The sequence below is a fragment of the Eumetopias jubatus genome, unplaced genomic scaffold (assembly GCF_037043125.1).
Source record: "Eumetopias jubatus isolate StellerSeaLion01/CBP00866 unplaced genomic scaffold, mEumJub1_p1.0 scaffold_15, whole genome shotgun sequence".
In the NCBI taxonomy this organism is placed as follows: domain Eukaryota; kingdom Metazoa; phylum Chordata; class Mammalia; order Carnivora; family Otariidae; genus Eumetopias; species Eumetopias jubatus.
The window spans coordinates 88,894,470-88,911,766 of record NW_028274821.1 but is presented as its reverse complement, the minus strand read 5'-3'; the positions used below and the strand labels follow the sequence as shown (position 1 = coordinate 88,911,766).

The window sequence follows — 17,297 nt, the reverse complement described above, 5'->3', positions numbered from 1 at the left end:
GGGCCACATAGTGAATGTGTCCATCTGGTTCCAAACCCATGTTCTTCCCTTAAGCCCTCCCCCCGCCCCCCCACCACCTTGTGCTTTTTATTTCTAAAGCAAGCACTGTTTCTGGCACATGTTTGAATGTGCTCACTCACAAGTGCCCTGCACAGCCCTGAAGACAGAGTACAGTACAGTACAGGACAGTAACAAAATAAATGAGAACCTTATTTAGAGTGTTAAAACAGGATGAGCATTTGGGGGAAAATGAGGTAGGAAAGGATGCTAGGAGGTGCTGGCTGTTACACCAAGAAGTTATATTTGCGCAAAGACTTGAAAGAGGTGATTGAATAATTATTTAAATGGGATCGGAGGACAGAAAGCTATCAGCTCTGTTAGCCCCTCCTCCAACAAACTGGATGTCCTCTCCCCCTTAAAGCAGTCTCAGAATCACATGATTACTTAGAATTTCAAACTGGTTTATTTATGTATGGTTAATTTCCATTTGTATCAAATGACCGTGTTTTCATTAGAGCACATCAGTGAGTCACTGGCACACCTGGGCTTATAGATCTGCATCTGCTCGCGTACGTTTAACTGCATGTAACAAGAACAGTAGTGTCTTACACGAGGCGATTTGTTTTTCCTCTCACATAAAAAATGTCTGCAGGCAGAGGGTCCAGCCCTGGCATGGACAGATGGTCTGTAAGTTCTCAGGGACTCAGGCTCCTCCTAGTTCACAGCTTTTGATGATGTGACCTTCAAACTCAGTATGGCTTCTGGAGCTCCAGCCATCGCATCCAAATTCCAGAAAGCAGAATATAGAGAAGGACCCATGCCATCCCTTTAAAGAGTCTTCCTAAAATTACACACCATCCTGTCTACATCTCAGAGATCTCAGAGGTCAAAACTTAGGTGGCTACCTCCTGCTGCACAGAAGGCTGGGGAATGAAGCCTTTAGGTGAGTGGCCAGGTGCCCCACTTAAAATCAGGGTTCCTATTCCTAAGACGGGAAGGTAGTTGGCTATTGGAAGACAATCAGCAGTCTGTGGTCCATCTACAAAGTAAGTAGTAGCTAAAATAGCTATGACATACCAAAATGTGGGCTTGTATTAAGAATTGAGATCTTTCCAGGGACGCCTGGGTGGCTCAGTCGTTAAGCGTCTGCCTTCGGCTCAGGTCATGATCCCAGGGTCCTGGGATCGAGCCCCGCATCGGGCTCCCTGCTCCGCGGGGAGCCTGCTTCTCCCACTCCCTCTGCTGCTCCCCCTGCTTGTGCACTCTCTCTCTGACAAATAAATAAAATCTTTAAAAAAAAAAATTGAAATCTTTCCAGATTGTCGTCCTAGTGTTTTTTTTAAGTCAGATGGTCATTGACTTCAAATGTTACCACAAATCACATGTGCTTTTGTAATACTTTATGTATACATTGTCTATCCTATCTATGACATTATGGTTGTGATTGCCTTACACATTTGTCTGCACTACCCGACCCCGAGGAGATGTAGCACCCAAAGTTCCTAGCAGGGTGCACACCTTAGAGTAGGCGTTCAGTTCATTGATTTATTCAGCATTTATTGCACACAGTTCTCGCTGGGCCACCATCTAGGTCTAGGGATACAGTAAAGGAAAAACAGACGAGAGCTAGCATGTGAGTGGGGGAGGGTCTATGAACAAATGCATCCGTAGGGAAAAATCATGCAATGAATTAATATCCCTGAACCACAATGAACCGAAGAAGTGAGAGAGATTATCTACACTTTGCTTTGACTTTCTGTATGCTAAACTACCTTAAGAACTCCTGGTGAGAACCAGACTTCTGTATTACTGTATTTTTCAAGGGAAATGCATAACAGTGGCCCATTTTTTTCTGCTTTTAGCAAAGTCCTTCTTACTTACTTAATATTCGTTTCTCCAGCTGCGGAAAAATGGTTATTGAGAATATCTTTCCATCTCAGCTAGGCATATAGCTTTTCGAATAGTGCTTATTCTTTCTAATGATAAAAATATTACTAGAAAAAATCTGTTATTAATCAATATAGATAAAATTCTATAGATAACTATAGAGCTAGAACTCTTTACAATAGCATCTGTATGAAGCCATCAAAATTCGTTGTGTCAAAAGTATTTGCATGTGTTTGAATGCATTCGTGTTTGATGGGTGTAATTTCAGGATTCCCAGCTGGTAATAGAAGCTTATAAGTCCGGGTTTGAGCCTCCCGGGGACATTGAATTTGAGGATTACACTCAACCGATGAAACGCACCGTATCAGATAACAGCCTTTCGAATTCCCGAGGAGAAGGCAAACCAGAGCTCAAGTTTGGTGGCAAATCCAAAGGAAAGTTATGGCCTTTCATCAAAAAAAATAAGGTACTGATGGTTGGACCAGTGTGAAATGAGTTTTATCAAGTGTGGAGATTTTGACTTTCTCTGTTAGTCTTAAAAAACAAAACAAAACTTAAGAATGTAAGCCTGTAGTTCACAGAATGCAAAAAAAAGAGCTAGAATGCTATTTTATTTTAAACCATGATTTCTCTTTGGTGGTGGTCCCTTTGCCATGGCCATTTGTCTTATTTCAGATGCATTGCCACCTGACTCGTGTCACCCACACTAACACTGACCTCTACTGACCTCTCGGCCATTCCCCATCATGCCTTTCACTGCTAAGTCCGCTAGCCACCTGGTCCCCTCGGCTGGGAGAGAGGGCACTGCGCAGGATTTCTCTAACAATTTATCAGCAGCTCTGATTGAAATCGTTTCCACGGGTTAATAGCTTGGTTTTTGAATTCATGTTAACATGTACCTCCATGAACATTTTGCGTTTTCTTTTGGTAGCGTGGTACGTAGGTGCATGACAGTGTTAACCTGGGCGTCACATTACTGCGCTCTCCTGAGAATAACTGCATATTTAATTTTTCAAAGACTGTCTTGCTGTTTTGACAACCTTGGCATCTAAGGTCCTTTACGTTCTCTCATCAAGCTCTGGTGGTTTAGATGGTTTAGAAATCTTTACCCTTCTGGCCCTTAACTGGTTTAGCGTAACTAACCGGAAATGTAGTTTGCATGTGAGAGTCTGCATGAGCTTCTTGTCAGAGATTTCTTGCTCTTCTTCCATTGCTTTACTTACTAAAACCTCCAATTTTTGTCATATTCTACATGTTTTCTTTTGGACCATGGCCTAAATATTTAATCGTTTGTGTTTTACTTGCTTTGGATTTCAAATATTATTTGATGCTTATTTTTGTTTTGTGTCTTATCTTCTTGTTTCTGATTTTACTCTGTCACTGCTCCATCTTACATGTAGCTTATGTCCCTTTTAACATCCCCCCATCAGCCTCCCCCTCCTCCCCCTGCCTCTGCCTCACCCTCTGCTGTTCCCAACGGCCCCCAGTCTCCCAAGCAGCAAAAGGAACCCCTCTCCCATCGCTTCAACGAGTTCATGACCTCCAAACCCAAAATCCACTGCTTCAGGAGCCTAAAGCGTGGGGTAAGTTCTGCTCTGGAATCCCGTCTCTCTCGTGCGCTCTGGGTGCATGTGTCGTTCTGCATGATTTATTTTGTTTGTGAATGAATCTATTGTGTTTTCCCATAACACGAAACAGTAAGGACCTGGGATTCACCATAGCTAGAAAGAAGAACCATGATAGGAGGACAGAAGAAAGAAGGAAGTAGAATGGATGGAAAGAAGAAGAGAAAGCCAGCCGGCCAGCCCAGAGTCCTTTTGGTCTTGAGCACATTTTAGAAAGTCTTTTCTCTACTTCTCTTTTAAAACCTCTCAGTCATTAATATTCTACCTTGATTTTACCAAAAAAGGAAGCTTAGATTCAGTTTCCAAAGCCAGCGACATCTGAGATGAGGAATTGGAGGTCACTGTAGACTCAGAAAGTATTTGCTTGATAATTACTGAAACAATGTGAGTGTCACGAAGATACTTCTCTCTGAGCTAAGCTTCGGGCTTCAAAGGGGAGATGGCACGAGGTTACAGTGGTTTCTTTAGCTGTGTTGGTGAACTTATAAGATGGTGATGAAATATCTGTTGGCTGGAAGAGACCTAATGCCGGATTTATCTTTAGAAGCTGAGATAATAAGCAACTGACATTTATTGAGTACTTACCGTGTACCAGACTCTGTTCCGTGGGATCATTTACTTTGCTTCATCTGCCCTAATGAGCCTAGGTACTATGACATCTTTATTTTACTGATAAGAAAACTGAGGCCTAAAAAGATGGAAGTTAGGAAGAGGTAAAGCTCATTGTCTGAGGTTCTGTGACGTCCACACTCGGAGAGCATCTGTTATAATATGGTTGACTCACGAGTGGATGTCCTTTAGATAGATCCCAGCTTGCCATTCGAATTAGGATCACCTGTGCCAAATTCACAGTTTTGTGCGATTGATCCCGTAACCAAAAGGAGTTACCAATTTGGTTTACAGTAAAAGATTGGAACAAAGTCATTTGGAGCCTCCCAAATAAATCGAACTGATCAGTGTAGTCTAAGCCATCCCCAAATATCCTGTATAATGAATAATGAGGCATGGCGACCAAAAATAAACAGACATGTGTGCCCAGCAAGGTCTTTTATCCTGACCTGTGGGGACTGCAGTACAGTGGTCATGGGATGTGTTCTCGGACAAACATAATTTTTACTCTTCCCTTCCTTTGGGTAAGACAGAAGGTAAATGTGTAATAGCTGTGACTAAAACAAGGTGAGGCACATATACTGAAATTGGAACAATCCAGAGATTAGCACAGCCCCTCAGCATGGATGACATGCAAATTCGCGAAGCGTTCCGTATTTTAAAAATAAGTAAATAAATAGAATGAAGTACAGCCCCCCCAACTCTTTATATGCAGAGTTCCTTTAATAAGGGAATCTCAACATTTTATGCAAAGAATACATACAGTTGACGAAATTATCTTGTCTTAAGGTTTCCCAGCATATCAGGTTAAGAATTAGAAATGTAATTTCCTCAAGGTTTCAAGAGAGCCGTTGTTAGAAGGCAGAGTGTAGCTTCAGAAGTGGATGATGGATCGCGTTGAGCTCTATAATTAGATCTCAGTTCCTGGCTCGGTCAGGCTGGCTTTTAAAACTCCCCATCCATCCCGCTTGCTCATGGAAGAATTTCCAACATCTGACCAGGGTGTTTTTGCGACATTATAAAGTTTCATGTTAACTGTAAGTCGGTTAACCCATCTCTCTGCCACTTGCAAAACCATTACAGAGCACTCATTTATTATATTTCTAATAAGTACCTCTGCATGGTCTTTTGGAATCTCACGCAGAGTATGCTGAATATTTGTGATTGTTTACCATTTGTTTCTGTGTCCGTTCCATTCTCTCAACACTACACAGTCTGTTGGTTGCAAATGGTTTTCCCGAATCTGTGTTTCATGATGTTCTCTAAATGTTGAGGAAAAGACCAAAGAATGTCAGTAATCAATAAGTGTGCAGGAAAGATGGCTAAGAAAAATATAACCCTTCAGAACCAGTGAAATGAGAAACAAGTTATTATGATGATTAAGAGGAAAATCCCTCTTTTAAAAATTATAATTAACAAAGTGAATTTTATTTCTTACCCTTTAAATCTGTGCTCAGCAAAAACTCAGTCAAAAATTTTTTTTCTCAACGCTTTGTTTTCCTGAGAGTTAACACACACACGTACACATTCTAGAAGAATTAGTAAATAAATAGAAACACATTTCTGCTTCCTTCGTTTTGGGTCAGCCTGTTCTTAGTGAGGGTCAGATTTGAGGTCCCTTCCTTCAGGAAGTAGAAGTGAACAAAAAAGAAAGGAAAAAAAAAAGAAAGAAAGGAAATGCATCACAGAAGTAAAGTTAGGAAGTTCAAAAATAAAAAACCAATCTGAAGTTTGGGGAAATAAATTTGATCTTAAAGCAATCTCAACCCAAAAGGCACAGAGGTTACGGGGCCCATGATGAGAATGATACTCTCCTTGTATTTCCTTTATTCTTCCTTTTTAACTTTAAGACTATTGTGCCAAAGATAGGAAGAGTGTCCTAGAATAATAGATCTGTGATTTTAACACATCTTTTAATTTATTGTGTTTTGCAGCTTTCAGATCCAGATTTCAATCCTTTGTTCCTATTATCTGAATGTGTAAATCCTATGCAGACATTTCTTAGCATAGGCGATTTTGTATCTAAATAATTAACCAGGATAAAATGTTTTTTTGTTGTGTGTCATTGGCATCTGTAAGAAAATTTTGTTTCACTGAACATTTCTAAAATATGCCACCTGAGCATTATTAACCATTTTCTCATCTTTACCTAAGTCAGGGAAAAATGAAACTAGATAGTATGGTCTCGGTTTGCAATTTACAAATGTAATTTTGTTGTCTTAAATTAAGATTTCTCTTTCTGGTCTGGGCAAGGGCCTTCTAAATCTAAAATATGGACCTAGTTCCCCTGTGTTTTAGAGTTCATTGCATGGAAAAATCCCACCGGAGTTGATCAGAAGGTTTGGAAAACCCTTACCGATTGTTTGTCAGATGTTACAATTTCATGGTTACTTTAATTTTATTTATTTTATCTTGTTCTCTTGCTGATTATTGGCAGACTCAGTCTTTCAGTTTTCACAAAGAACTCATGAAGAGGACGATAGGGAAACCCACGTATGCTTTTGAAGCTAGGGACTATGTTGTAAGTTTACCTGGGACGGCCAGGGCATACAGTCATGGCACAGGTACCAACCCCTATGACAGCACCAAGACTGGGGACCCGGCAATGAAATTCCCCACTGGGAGACCTGGACAGGGGAAGGGCCTCATTATTTGTAGAAATTCAACCCCAAGCTACTTTATCTGGAAAGCTTGGGTGGGAAAAGGAACCCAACTTCCCAAGAACAGTCAAGCTGCCTCAAAATGCCAATGGACCGAGCTTGGCTCTGCTCCCCCCCTTCGCTGATTGTGACTGCCGTCTCAGATGTCAGTGGGTGTGATTTGACGATGGGTGTGAATCTCACCCATAAACGCAGCTGCAGAGCGTGGTGCCCGGAGAAGGACACTCTTACACACGGCAGTTGTGTAGCTCGTACGAGGACCCACATCCCTGTTTGAAAGAGGTGGATCTGTCGGGGGGTTATGCCATGACGCTTGGAGAACCAAAACAATCACTGGGGCGTGAGCAAGGTCGTAGTCACGTGACTTCCCACGGACCTTGATTAAACACAGTTACTCGGATATTTATTTTCACTGTCCCCTTTCTTCGTACTTGAGGTTAGTACCTGTGACTGTGCAGTAACACATGGATCCGCTGGCTCTGTGACCCCCTCATGTGTTATTGACATGTGTGGCCCCCAAGCCTCTATACTTGTTGCCTGAAACTGACAGCTTTTTAGCTCCTCGGATGTCTCGCAATGCACTTAATGCAGTCTTTACAAGTATTCTCTTAAATGATTCGGTTCCTAATGTTAAATGATCTAACTGGCGGGCTTACAACTTAAGACCGAAAACCGGTGTATGATCGTTACAAGAGTACCACATCCCGTGATGGTGCTTCTTGTAGATGACCCATTGCTGTCCACTCCAGAACATTGAATCTGTCTTGAAAATCTGGTATTTCCTATGGGTCCTCAGATTTATTTGCAATCCTAATGACTCGTTTTTTTATTATGAAGTGGTAATATTCCTACGCTATTAGTTTTGATGTTAGAATGCTTCTTTTGGAACGCTTAAGGAAGAATATATAATTGATATATGCATATAGGTAACGGAAGTTAGCCGAATAGAGAACAGGTAGTATGTGGAGTTCAAACGTCAGGTCTTTGAATTAGCCACATTTAGACAATAATGTGTGAGAGAACATTTGTAGGGGGTAGTGTGCTTTGTAGGGAAGATATTTGCAAAGTTTTCTGCTGTGCACCCTGAGTGTTGTCTGTAAAGAACTCAAGTCGTGACAAACCGATCTGTGCTAAAGCTCACAGGAGGGGCCCACAAGAATAGTCAGGAGTGTGCATGTACGTACCTCGTTCTCCCAAAATTTTGTCTTGCTGCTTCTTTCCTTAAAGTCTTTTTCCCCATAGGGGTGATTTCTTTAAAAGCTTAATGCCTCTTTAAAAAGAAGTGTCCATTTTGAGTTCATCTTAAGAATAAGATTTTTAAAATCTGGTTAAGGAATTTTTAACACCCTGCACTCTCGATTTAAAATCAGAGGGCGCTTTCTTTGGTACTTTGTCTCCAACATATTTTTGATCCTGCTGCAGCTGCCTAAACTTTTAGGATTGACGACAGCTAAGTAAAAATGCACCGCGCTCTCAAAACACTGCTTTCCAGCCATAGAGCATGTCTCACCTGTTAACGAAGAGCCACATGTTTCTTTTTTTCCAATTTGGAGATGGCTTTTAATCTGTTTTGTGCCCAGTAATCGCTCTACCTTCGCTAATCTCCAGGCGCAGCAAAATTGCACCAGCTGTCTCCTGATAATTGTCAGGAAACCCATAGCAAGGAGTGCCCCCGGGTAGTTGAGATCATTGGCTCTCTGTTTCCTAACAGTAACTTTCAGGGCAGCTACCCCTGTTAGTTCCCCAAGTGCTGTGTAAGCCCCATGGGTAGGGCTCAGAGTGGATGGAGAGCCCCGGAATACACCTCCCACCGTTCCCGGGCATGGTTAGCGGTGCCAGAGCGTCGTCCTGCCTCCAGCCTGGTGCAGAGAGGCTTTCGGGATCCTGCAAATGGTTTCCTAGAGCAACTTCCAGCCCCTAGTTACCCGTTCACCCATTCAAGAGTTTGCCTTCATGCCTTCGAGAAATGCCAGTGTTCGCATTTATAAGAATTCCTTAAGATAAATACATTACCTGTACGTTGTGGAAGTAATTGCTCTTGAGACGCCCCCTATAAGTAAAACTCTCCGTGTGAAATGTGGTGAACAAAAGGCGATGTGATTCTTTTTGTCTTTTATTATCAGCATGTGTCACCACCTGCAAACTTATTTTAGCTTATATCCAGGCTGATGGGATCCACGCAGAACTGCGAACAGAAACTCTCCTTTTCTATCTTTATTCTTTGGTCTGGCAACGTGGCAGCTAAAGGAAGGTTTTGGCAGGGGCCAGCCCCTCTTGTGAACGTTTGCACAGATCCGCTGCAAGTCATTTTCACAAGCGACAGGTGAATTTATGTGTTATGTTAATACGATGCAACTGACCAAATTCCTCTTCTTCTGATGTGTTGTCTCTCTCTCTCTTTTTTTCCCGTTACCTCTTCAATTTTTACGTGAAGCTTTCTCTCAAGCTGGTAAGCACCATTATTCTATGCATGTCCCGAATCTAATCAGGTTTTTTGGTGTATGTTTCTCTTGCGTGTGCTTTTGTTGGTGTTTCTTCGTCAGACCTTTGCAATCCAAAGGTCCATAATCTACGAGGGGCAATCTTAATCTTTTCAAGTTGCTAAGAAAATTAACGCTTAACTCATGATTTGGTTTCCTTTCTTATTGGGGCCTTAAGAGGAGGACAGATGTTAACAAACTTTATTTAAATGTGAGCATAAATATAAATATTCAATATTGGGGAGTTTATTTATTGGATCATTTGGAATAAAAGTAAATTTAACAGCTAAAGATGCTCCTCCCTGGGAGCCACAGAAGCAGATGAAAAACACAGAGAGCCTGAAGGAGACGTGCAGGAATGGTGCCAGTCTCAAACTCAGGTCCAAGGCAGCCTGCGAGAATCGCAACCAATGGGATCTTGAAGTTGCTACATAAATACGTGGGTGCCTTGTGCATAGCTGATTTAAGAAATCACAAGATGACTTTATGGACAGTGAAAAGAGCCTCCTAAGCCTTTCTAAAATAGTTTACTTAGTGTTCTGTGTTGTTCCTACCTAATTGCATAGCCCTAGTAAACAGACTAATCATTAAACTTATTAAAAGAAACTCTTAACTCTATAACCCCTAACTCTACTTGAAATATGTGTAAGTTCTCAACACCACACTGTCCTAAAATTATGGACAGTGATAAGCTGCAACAGTTCAACCAGGAATAAGGTCAGCTACTTTATGCACTGCTGTTGATGTTGCAGGATAATAGTTTCTGGTTGTCCTTATGTACACATTTGTATGTGTATACATGGATACATATACGTGTGGGTATCCAGAATTTTTTCAGCCTGACTCAGTGTCTGGCAACCAACCCGACCCTAGAGAAAACGAATATTTTATTAAATGGAACATTTCTTAGACTGTGAAATAAAATCCCCAGATGAGTCCTTAATTAAGGTCTCTACGAGAAGGAAAACATTCTCAATGTTCCAGTGAACTGTGTTCGGTGGCAGCATGAATTTGGGAGAAACTGGATCAATTAAGTAGGAGTCTCTCAGGTACCGGGGTTTCTTCCTTGCCCTGTCTGTATTTCTTCTTTTGCTGAGGGGCTAGCAGCAAAAGATAATAGTATTAATAAATTAGGCGGTCTTTCTGTCTGAGATAGAAATCATTTGACCACCTGGTATTGAATTGTTGCTTTATACCATTACTTGGAAGCCAGTAAAAAAGTGAAGCGTTGCCTGGGGTGAAAAAAAAAAAAGTGTAAACTCTCAAGAAGTAGCTCATGCTTGTGCTCTTGGGGGGAGATGCTCAGAAGCAAGCGTTTACACACTTCTGTGTGTAAAACAAGGTCTTCCTAGAGGTTTAGCCACTTAAAATGTCCATATACGCGTTGACCCCCTCTTGCAAAACCAGCGCCACCTCTGGGGCCAGTCTTTTTCCAAACTGGGCCGCTCCAAAGATTTCAGAAAGTCTGCTCTGACTCAAAGCTAGAAATATAAATTCCTTCGTGGCAAAACGAATCATAGGTCAGAATATGGTTTAAAATAATCCAAGCCTTAATGGCCTTTTAAGGTACTTCCAGACACCTGACTCTCCTTTGGATCTAGAAGAAGCCATGACCTGAATCTCCAAGGGCAATGCGAAGTTTGAGGCACAGTTCACGAGAGTAGTTTCTAAATAACAATACAGAAACACGGACTACCTATTGAAAGGGACCTAATTCGTTCATTTATTACTTAATGGTTTTTAGTTCCCTTAAATAATTAAAGTTAAATTTTTTGCTGTAGAGGGTATCTGTTAATAAGTCACAAGTGCTGTTTATACACTGCAAACCTTACACCTGCTCACAGTCTACACCTGTGTCCCATAGGGTAGCCACCTATCACCTGTGCCTATTTAAATGTTCGTGAATTGAAATCCAATAAAAACGTAAAATTCAGTTCCACAGTTGCACTGGCCGTGTTTCAAATGCTCGGTAGCCATGTGTAGCTACCGTATTCACCAGTGCAGAGATGAGAACTTTTCCATTCTTTGTAGAAAAAATTCTTTGGGGCTCCTAGCCCGGTCGTTAGGCTTGAGAACTATTGATGAATTAACAGCACTCCCTGGATTTCCTGGCTTCTGAAGAAGCGCGTCTTTTGTTTTGTTGCATTCCAGCACCTAAAAACAAAACAAAACAAAACCCTTCAATTTTGGAAACCATGCTGATGTGATTTAAGTAAAATCAGCATGAATACAAGGTATTGTGCTTTCAGGCATGGTGATGGAGCTGAGCGAAGTGAAAAGCACAAGGTTCAAGTTCCAAGTATTCCAACGCGATAATCGCATAGGGGACAGAAAAAACAAGCCTGATTTATTTCTATCCTGAAGATGAGTTCGGTTCATCTAAGCTTTAGAGGCAACTGAGCTTGCTTGGCTTGCCATGAGGGACTAGCCACTTCTGTTCTGGTTCCACTCATCTCCCCCTCTCTTTCTCTTACGCACGGGCACGCGCACACACGCACGCACGAGTCTAAGAACATCAGCGGGGAAAGGCCTGTGCGTGGCCTTCGGGTAAACTCTGCTGCCTCACACGCTCCCAGCACAGCCCTGGCATTCTGTCCTAAGCAGCCAAAGAACCTCGGTCACAAGCACCATGTCAGCTGCTTGGCAAATTCAGCTCAGTTTTGGAATTACATTACCCGGGTCCTCTCTCCCACCCACGCTCCCAAGCCAGCCTGTTTCATTGGTTCGAAAGTAAAAGCTCTCCTAAAATTCCTTGGCTTTCTCCCTGGAGATTGAATACATTTCTCTTTCTTTATGAAAATCGCTTCATTGAAGCAAAGGCAAAGGCACTTGATCACCAACAGCTTTAGCCGCAGCTTCTGACACGTAAGCATCTGCAGGAGTCTGGAAGCTTGCTGTTGATGTGTTCTACTGAAATCGCCTGCACCGAGGAAAGCTACTAATTGTTTCTGAAAGGGGATCAAGATATCAAAATAGGCTCCTTCTGCTGGATTGGAAACAGCTGGCTTGGATTTCGGGCGCTGGGAAGTTGGTGTGGAGGTCGGGGAGCACATTCTATGTGGATTTGCTGAGGTCACCCCTACAGATGTCAAAAAGGAGTGACCAGATTTTGAGAGGCCGTGGAGGGGAGAGTGCAGGGGCGGGGCGTGGAGGGGAGAGAGGGGAGGATAGATGTTTTAATGTCCTTCCCCCCCACCACATTCTCTGAGGAACCAGACGTCCCATCTGTCACTTGGTGGGGATGGAAACTTTTGGCCTCAGCCTGTGTGGCGAAGTGGAAAGACTCAGAGTAGGGAGTAAAACAGTGCCTTTGACATGAGACAGTTGATGATGGGGGCACTTGTCCCTGTGTTGTGTGAGGGAGCAGAAACCTCAAACTTCCTTCACACTCCAGTGTTGCCACCAACACTGACGGTCAAGTGAAGAATCTGCCTCAGAATTTGTTTTTCATCGATTCTCGTCGGCGGGGGGGGGGGCAGAATTTTTTCTTCCCCTCCCTCCTCCTGCAGCCTTGCTCCTTGCCTTGGCGGAGGTGGTTTGGCCAGCAAGCCTGGACCCCGAACTGGTGACTGGTGTGTGGGACTTTTTTGCAGTTTGCATGCATTGATCTTGCATCTCAGCTGGGTGTCGTGGGAAAGAAATTCCCTTTAGTTCATGAGAACACATGCAGACATCTGCATCCCCTGGTGTCTGGGGAATGTGTCCTGCGGGCTTCACTCGGTGTCTGTCTTCAAGGAGGAGCGCCGGCTCATGCCTGTTTGCATTTGCAGGGCGCCACGCCAGAGGATTTCAGCAACCTCCCACCCGAGCAGAGAAGGAAAAAGCTGCAGCAGAAGGTCGATGAATTAAATAAAGAAATTCAAAAGGAGATGGATCAAAGGTAGAGTGAAGCAATACTACTTATTTAGAAATTCAGTTTCAGTGTGAAAAGATGGGAAATCCTAAAATAGCTTCAAGAGAAGTGATTATTTCAGCCGTGTGTTTTTTTTTCATGGAGGGTCTACTGGATGGCTTCATTACAGATCAGGAGAATTCTTTTTAACAAATAGGTTTTACTCTCAGTTTGGAGAACAAAATACATTTGGCTATCTTTTTTTTTTTCTGTATTTCTGTACTTCTTTTTTTAAATTTTTCTCTTTAAGTCTTAAATTTTAATTCCAGTTATATTAGTTTCTGGTGTACAATATGGTGGTTCAACACTTCTGTACATGACTCGGTATTTGTTACGATAAGTGTCCCCTTAGTCTCCTTCGACCTGTTTCACTCACCCCCACCCTCTTTTCTTTTTTAATCTTACCTACGTAGCTGAGTCTTTTGTACAAATGAGGAAGAGATACGTGGTGTGAATCCTGCCCCCTTCCCTTGCCCCACGTTCTAGCTTTGGGTCTAAAATGTCCTTGTCTTTCTATTTGAGGATAAGTGACAGTAAACCTTCCCAGAGGTTCTCGTGTCTCCTTATCTTGTTATAGAGCGGACTGATTGTGTCTAGAAAACAGATCATAGTATGTCTTATTACACACACACCAGCAGCCATCAGAGGTGTGTTTGCCTGCTCTTGAGAAGCTTCTGCATCAGGATCCCGCTGCTGGGGTTCCCGGCTTTCTGAGCTGTTTTGTAAGTTTGATCCCAGGATGGTATATATGCAAAAAATAATAAGAAAAGATTTGATATCCCTTCATTTGCGCCTCCCTTCCCACATTTATAACCTGTAGATCTTTTCTGTCACTTAGAGGTTACTTGCTAACGAATCTGAAAAAAACCACTTTATTAATTGTCTCTCACCTTATAAATTCTCACTGAGTGAATTAGGTGAATCATTCATCTATTTGAGATTTTCTAAAAGATAACTTGAGATTTTGTGCCCTGTACACAGGCCAAAAAGTGATTCTGCATAAATCTAGTTATGGCGAAGCTGGGGTTAAAATTTGGTTATGCAAAAAGCCAACAAACAGACAAACAAAATTGGTGAGGTAGTATAGTTTAGTACACGGCAAAAGAAAAGTAGTTGCTTATTCGTTCTGGTAGAGCAACTCCTGAAAAATGGGTGGTTTTATTTATTTGTATTTTTTATTTTTTTAGAGCAAGAGAAATCATGTGGGGTGGGTAGAGAGGCAGAGGGAGAGAGAGACTCTCAAGCAGACTCCACACCCAGCGCAGTGCCTGATGCGGGGCTCCGTCCCACGACCCTGAGATCATGACCTGAGCCGAAATCAAGTGTCAGATGCTAAACCGACTGAGCCACCCAAACGCCCCAAATGGGTAGTTTTATAAACCCTGTTACAGTACATAACAAACAGCACATATAATTACCTTTGGTTTTGTTTTGTGTTAGAAATACACCTCATGAGATGAAAATTTTCTTTATCCTTTTTATTACATGTGGGACCATATGTAAAAAGGGTCATGCATGTATAAACCAGTTAAATCTCAGGGTGTTGAATAAGTAATATTCTGCATGGGAGTAAGAAGTTCTGGCTTGGGTATTTGAAACGACATTGAAGAAGGTTGTGGGCACTCTTGTCCAATAGTTATACAGAAAAATTTCTCTGCCACTTGGGTTGTGGCTGTGGAAGCTGGTTAACCTTTTAACCCTCACAGCGGCCTTGCTGGTAAGAAGGCAAATCCAGTTTAACCATTTACTTGATGACTGTTTATTGAGCATTTACTGTGTACAAGGAAGTATCCTAGACCCTGGGAATAAAGCGATGAACAAAACACATGAAAACCTCTGTTCTCATGCAACTTACATTTTGTACAAGAGGGACACGGCGGGATGAATCAAAAGCACAAAGTGTGAGGGCAGATTTAAAACACGCTGGGGCTCAGGGGTGCCCGGCTGGCTCAGTCAGAGGAGCGTGCAACTCTTGATCTCCAGGTTGTGGGTTTGAGCCCCACATGGCATACAGAGATGACTTAAATAAATAAAACTTAAAAATAAATTAATATACCCTGGGTTCAAACCTGGTTCCGCCTATTTCTGTTGCAGACTTTGGATAAGCTTCTTAACTTCTTCTTGATCTTAACCTTTTAACCTAACCTTGGTTTCCTCATCTTGAAAAGGAAGTCAATAGTGAGGATTAAATGTGTCAGTGTATGGGAGGTGCTTGGACCAATGCCTGGCACATAGTGTCTATAAAATAAAATGAGTATGTTCAGTGTCAACAGACTACATGTCCCGATTAGATTTTCAGACTGAAAAACAAACAACCCAAAATCCACTTGTATGCTACCTACAAAAGGCACATCTAACTCATAAGGTATAAAAAAAACATACCTCATAAGGTATAGAAAGATTGAAAATAAAGGAATGGAAAAAGATACACCATCCACTGGTTGGGCAGTGCCAGCCAGAGGAAGACTGACTTTCAGGCCAAAAAAACCCTCAAACTATTAAGTTCAAGAAGGTCAACCTCATAACATTAAATGCTTTGAGTAACAAACAGCCCAGTTTAAAGCTGTAGGACCGTCTGATCCCAAAACATAAAAAAAGGTTATGCTATTAACCCTTTGACATGAGTATGTACAAGAAATACAAACACATCGCTGTTGAGGAAGATGTTTAATGCACTTCTCTGAATAACTAGTAAAACAACAGATTCAGGGTAGAATATTTAAGTAATATAATTGACAAAATCGACCTCAGACATGTCTATCCAATCATTGCATGGTGCACATTCTTTTCAAGCACACACAGAGCATTTCCAACAATTGAGCATATCCTGTTTTCACAAAGCAAATCTCAACAAACATCCAAGGGTAGACACCATTCAAGGTGTGTTCTCTGAAGCCTGCAGTAAAGCTGGGTACCAATAACAAACATTTAGAAATTAAGAAATGTAGCTCTAGATAACTCAAAGACTAAAGAAGAAATCACAAGAGACATCGGAAACACATACCTGTACCCCTGAAACAAATAATACATTATATGTTTAAAAAAAGAAAAAAGAAAGAAAAAGAAACACACTGAAAGCACAATAAAGAGGGAAAAAAAGAGACATTGGAAGATACCGGAGCAGAGCTAAACCTGAACCCATATTCTATACATCAGTTACTGGGCTGTCACTAAGGCAACGCTCATAAAGGGAACGATATAGCTTTCCATATGTATTAAAGACAGCAAACACTAAACATCAGTGAGCTAAGTGTCCATCCCAAGAAGTTAGAAAAAGCACAGCAAATTGAACCAAAGAAAACAGAAGCAAGAAAAGAGTGTAAATCAGTGACATAGAAAAACATATGCACTCAACAAAGAGGATCAGCAAATCCAAAAGTTGGTTCCCTGAAAAGATGAATAAAATTAAACTTCTGGAGAGACCTACCAGGGGAGACAGGAGGAGGAGAATCAAAGGTAATGAATCTCGACGAGTCTTTCGAGAAGTTTTGCAGAGAGGCGGGACAGTAGCTCGAGGTATGGCCATAAAGTCAGGAGAGGGATTTGGTAAAGGTAGACACTACCGTTTGTTTGTAGTGAGAGCATTTAGTCATCTCAGGTACTTACTGAGCATCTACTGCGTGCCACGTAGTGTCCCGCCACTGGGGAGATACCAAGTTAACAAAAGAGCTTGAGCCCATAGAGCTTCCTCGGAGAGCTTCCATTCTAGTAGGAAGAGACCGACAATAAACAATAATAAGCATAATAAATTATATAATGTTGGAAAGTGATACCCACTGTGGGAAAGAAGGCAGTGGAGAAAAGTCAGGGGGCTTTGTAGTGGAGACGGGGCCTCGGGGAGCGTGAACAGTCAGTACCCACAAAGGAGCAGCAGGCCGGAAGGGCTCAGAAGGGCTCAGATGCGAGGGGGTGGGCCCAGGCCTGGTGAGGGCTTGTGGAAATTCGCTTTCTGTTATTTCTGTATTTTCAGTTAAACTATTTGCCGTGGCTCAAAATAGGGTTTGGTTCATTGGTCTTATGTTGTGTAACAGGTTGAGGCTGCCTTTTACTGATGCTCATTAAAATTGGCCCCTTACCACCTGCAGAGTCATTTGCTGTAAACTTTTAACACCTCGAACCCTACTGAAAGTCTCTCAGAACCAGA

General features: G+C 42.0%; 1 protein-coding gene and 1 non-coding gene across 5 annotated transcripts in view; both read left to right on the top strand.

Moving 5' to 3' along the window:
- Positions 1-17,297, top strand: part of FNBP1 (formin binding protein 1) — a 135,182-nt gene that overhangs the window by 106,155 nt on the left and 11,730 nt on the right. For 3 of the 4 annotated variants that reach the window (XM_028090473.2, XM_088018853.1, XM_028090472.2), the window contains exons 9-10: positions 2,156-2,353; positions 13,032-13,141. In XM_028090473.2, coding sequence (XP_027946274.1) covers positions 2,156-2,353; positions 13,032-13,141 — 308 coding nt within the window. Of the gene's footprint in view, positions 1-2,155; positions 2,354-3,287; positions 3,471-6,558; positions 6,643-9,215; positions 9,231-13,031; positions 13,142-17,297 lie in introns of all 4 variants that reach the window. The other variant, XM_088018854.1, reaches the window with a different exon arrangement.
- Positions 4,675-4,782, top strand: LOC114198882 (U6 spliceosomal RNA). Its single transcript, XR_003607202.1, has one exon. It is a non-coding gene; the product is annotated as a U6 spliceosomal RNA (small nuclear RNA).